At 45.1% G+C, this 4683-nt stretch overlaps 1 protein-coding gene across 1 annotated transcript in view; it reads left to right on the top strand.

Moving 5' to 3' along the window:
* Positions 1 to 4683, top strand: part of LOC107092026 (G-protein coupled receptor 126-like) — a 91875-nt gene that overhangs the window by 61100 nt on the left and 26092 nt on the right. Inside the window, exon 10 of the mRNA XM_015386299.1 lies at positions 565 to 1263. Within this exon, the coding sequence (XP_015241785.1) occupies positions 565 to 1263 (699 nt within the window). The remainder of the gene's footprint in view (positions 1 to 564; positions 1264 to 4683) is intronic.

Here is a 4683-nt window from a genome sequence, read left to right as displayed (position 1 = left end):
GATAAAGACTCAGGGAATGAACAAATCAGACCTTTATCATCCACATTCCGTAGAACACTATTTTAAAACATTTGCCCAGTTTCTGTTATTATGCTGACCCCAAAATAAAATACTATAAAAATGCTGATTCTTCTATTATTTACTAATTCCTTCCAACCTTTTATCTTTTAACCGCCTTCTTTTTCCTAGTTTCTGCTGTTGGTTTGTCACCTGAAACTCTTCCAGGGACGACTCTTCAGCTGCCACTTCTAACCACCAGCCATCTGTCCACTAACAAAGCTGAAACTGATGGTTCTTCTCTGGGTAACATATCACCTTGCATGACCTGTTTACCATCTGTGTAATAAACCCTCCATAAGTTCTTTAGTTCTGTCCAATCTTCTGGTCTCTGTATTGTTGCAAGAGTTAATCAAATTATGCAAGTGATTCATAGCTTATCTGGATGAAAGAAGCATTTGTTCAAATCTACAATGTCTGGTAACCTTGTTGGTTTTTCTCATTGGTGTAAAGTTTATTTTGCTGAAAATTTTAAATTAACCCACTTTAATTAACTTGCTTCACCAGAGAAGAGCCCTTCAAAATTCTCCTCCAGAACTACAAGGCCCAAACCGGCGGTCATCCACAATCAAAGTCTAGATGATGGATTAGCTCCTGGAAGAAACTTTGGATTTTTTCAAATGAACAGAAGATCCAGGCGTGCGCTGCATCCCAGTCACTCTAGAAGAACTTTACCTCCTCGCTCCTTTATGTCCAGTCAGTTTAATCGTACACACAAAGAGTTCAGACTCCCAAAGTCAAGCTACCAACCCCGAAACATCGCTCCAACCCTCAATCCCATCTCATCTCGGGATCCTTCCCGTCCAAGATCGGCTTTCTTCCGGGGAGCTGCATCCTACAGCAGGCCTAAACACTCCCTGGGGTTTATCTCCACACCTCTGAGGAAAAGGCCGAGCGCAGGGAAACGACCAGCTGCTACACGGGCAACACCCAGCAAGGTGGAGGTTCGTGTGACAAAACCCTCCGCTCCAAAAATCGGACTTAAGTCGACAGCCAGGCCCGTCACGAAAAACACAACCCCACCTTTGGGGAATCCGACCCAGGCGACAGATCAAATAAATCGTCCAGTTTTCACTGCGAAGCCTTTGTCCTTAACTCATAAGATCACAACAAACAAGTCCCCAACAACCGGCAGAGACTCTGAAACTCTCCTTGGACCACAGGCTTCCTTATCATCGCAGGACTCATCTCCACGGCAACATAAAGGTGAGGTGTCTTCATCATCATCATTGGCATCATCATGGCTGAGTAACAGAAAGAACAAACCTGTAGCGCCCGCTTGGCTGCTCAGCATCAGCGATGAGGAATTCCAAACAAGGAATTGGACGGATCCTCTGGAGTACTCTTCAGGGTCCGACATGTTCATGTACGAGGTGGGCCACCTGTACGAATATGATCCTGTTACCTCAGAGGAAGAACTTCCTACCGGAACCGTATCCAGAGTATCGGAGAACCTTGCAGAAGAGGATACAGAGGAAATGTCCCCAAGTAACAGAAGTCCAGTTGAACCGAACTTTGAGGAACATTTAGGGATTTGGCCGGCATCGTCTTTAACTAACCTTACCGTTTCAGCCTCTACTGTTGTTTCTCTGGAGGTTCCCCCCAAACAAGCTGTTGGTGTTTCTGTCTTACAGCAGGAAACTAACAACACGCCTGATTCCTCTCTGCTTGTGGGACAGACTGGCTTAATTCACAACATAGATCTAAATAAAGAAACAAGCTTGTCCGCCGAAATCCGTCCCTCCCCGGTTTTCCATCCTCTATCTTCCTCACAGTCTCTTTTGGGTCCAGTTGAGCCGCCTTCTTTCTCCTCCAACACTTTCTCTCCTCTTCAGTTTTCTGCTTCTCCTTTGGTGTCGGGAACCTCCGATTCTTCTAATGCGCCACCTCTGTCTCCCTCCTCCAACCTTCTCCCTCCAACAGATCCATCTCTACCGTCACATCGTCTTCTCTCTGATTCCGTCTCTGAGCACCGTATACCACCTGGTGTTGATGCCTTTCTCCCAGAAGCCTTTCTGTTTTCTGAAAAGCAATCCTCCCGCAATATATCCCAAATTCCTTCCCAGCCAGATCCTTTAAGCTCCTCGGACGGCTCCATGAGTCAGAACAGCCCAACTTCCTTGAATGTGGAGAATTTATCGGAGGTGTTGAGGTCAAATAGATCCGGTCCATCTTTGAGTCCGATCTCGCTGTGGCCTCATCCAAGAGATTTTAAGGATGTTTATCCTTTTCCAGATGAGTCTCATATGAGTCATCTGTTTACCTCTACTCAACTTCAGTCAGAAGAGCCTTCTGCTTCCTTAAATCCTTCACATTCAGACGTTCTACTTCATGCTTTATCTCACAACCAGCGGGAAAACCTGAGGACGCCCATTGAGACGTCACCTCCTTCTGTAGGGAACTTGGAGCAGTTCCTTGGAGATCCCACGCGATCTCAGATCAGGTTAAGTGTCACCAGCTCCTCTATGATTGATGATAATGATCCATTTTTTCATCCATCTTTACCCTCCTTAAATCCACCTACGACACGCCACAGAACCAATCTGGTAATCCCGGCTCCACATGCTGATGGGTCGAACCGTATTCCAAACTTAGCACACATCCTGCAGCCTCCTTCTCCCTCTGTTTCTCAAATTCCTCCCACTGTATCCCTCCCCGTCACCTCCAGCAGGTCGACTTCAGCAACTGTCAGTCTGACAGAAACAGAAACCGGCTTTCTGTCACCATCTCGACCCACAGCGGCCTTCCTGAACAAACACTTCCAGACCGCACACCGGGCAGACATGCCGGTCGAGCAGTTCTTCTCCCACTCCGGAAAACAATCTTCCTCGCTCTCTGGAGATGAATGGGAAGCCATTCCCTCCCAGCCTCTGGCTCCTGCTAGAAACACAGACATTGATGGAGTTTCATTTCATCTTGCAAGCAGCTCCCAGACAGCAGAACCATCCAGAAAAGTTTTGAAGTTTGATCACGAGGATGTCGTTCCAAAGGTGTTCCCTATAGAAGAGTCTGTCTCTGGAGTAACCACTACTACAGCTGACAGCAGAAGTGATGCCAGAACTCTAAATGGGATCCTGGAAGCTGGAGCTGCATCTTTACACATTGACAATCCAAGCATGATGGATGCATCTCAAGAAACTGCTGATGCTTTTACGGGAGAACCCCTGCTGCCTTCTGACCCCGATCCAGCAGCTTTCAGGTCCCCCAACAGCTCTTCTATCCATGCCCCAAATCAGGATTCCCTGTCTGCGCTTAACATGCTGTCTGCCTCTGCTAACGCAGAGACAGCAGCCACAATAAACAGCTCAGAAATGAGTGAGGACGTCGATCCTCCTTCTGAGCCAGAAACAACAGATATCACACAAGCTGGAGATTCTGCTGTAGGTTTGATCTCTGATCCCAGCCTGTGGAACCAGGCTGTTCTGAAGCCACCTTCAGTATCTTCCTCCTCAGCTGCTCCCTTGAAGGATGCACGTCAGACAACATTACAGCCCACCCTGAGTGTGGATCCCTGCCATTGTAAACAGACCTTTGATTTTCCGTGTCTGTGCAGAGAGTCATCGGGGAACAGTATGTCCAACCTGTAGCTGTAGATGGTCGGAGAAAACAATCACATCAAAACCTTCTTCCTGATTGTATTAGGTCTTAAAATCTGGGTTTTTTAAAGCCCAGATTGGCTCTGATAAGAACCTTTAGATAAAATAAAGTAAGGATATTAGGACTGAGTGCATGTTTGATTTGTTTTTAAAGGTGATGGGCTTTACAATGAAAACATCTAGATCCTCTTGGTGATTGCTGTGTTGATTCTGGGCCAATTCTATGGCCTGAGCTGTCCAATCATACTGATGTAATGATCACCGTCGATGTAGATGAAACTGAGTGATTCTATTATTGATTTCTATGTTGGATTATCTGACACTTTCCTCACGCTTGATCAGTTTCGGCCCTCTTCCTTTATCTAAGTCCATTCAGCTTTCTGGTGGAGAACTGCTCAGCTGCTTTTATTCAGAACCTGAAGTTTGCTTGAGATGCTCGAAGGAACAGAAAAATATATCCAATCCATGTGCAGTTTGCAGGGTCTCCAACCAGAAATAATGTTGTCTGTCAATAGAAGGAAGTAACACACTTAAATGCAAGAGGGACATCTAGTGGCTGCTGTGAAGCATAGCAGGAGATAGAACAAATCACCACAAACCAATGCGACTACCGACTATTTATTCACTGGATTGTTGATTGCCTGATGGTAGTAGGGGGTTGAAGTGAAGCCACCGGCCGCCATATTGGTACTCCCTAGTTAGACAGGTCGCAATGTAAACAATATCTGCACTACAGCATCACACAACAGTGCTTTTGTTTTTATATTTTAAAATAAAGACAGATTCATCACTTTGACACACACTTGCAGTTTCATAGCATCTGTAGATTACTTTAACTTATGATAAAAAAAAAAATCACAAAATGAATATGTTGGATGGAGCATAATAATACAGATGTGCCAAAAGTGCTAAATTGATGATGTACATGTAATATACATGTATTTATTACATTGTTACGGTAACTACATCGTACATGTCTAATAATGCATGCTAATACTAACCCTGTATACATATATATATATATATACTA

Source organism: Cyprinodon variegatus, unplaced genomic scaffold (genome assembly GCF_000732505.1).
Source record: "Cyprinodon variegatus isolate N-32 unplaced genomic scaffold, C_variegatus-1.0 Scaffold363, whole genome shotgun sequence".
Classification (NCBI taxonomy): Eukaryota; Metazoa; Chordata; class Actinopteri; order Cyprinodontiformes; family Cyprinodontidae; genus Cyprinodon; species Cyprinodon variegatus.
This window is presented reverse-complemented; position numbering and strand designations above follow the sequence as displayed.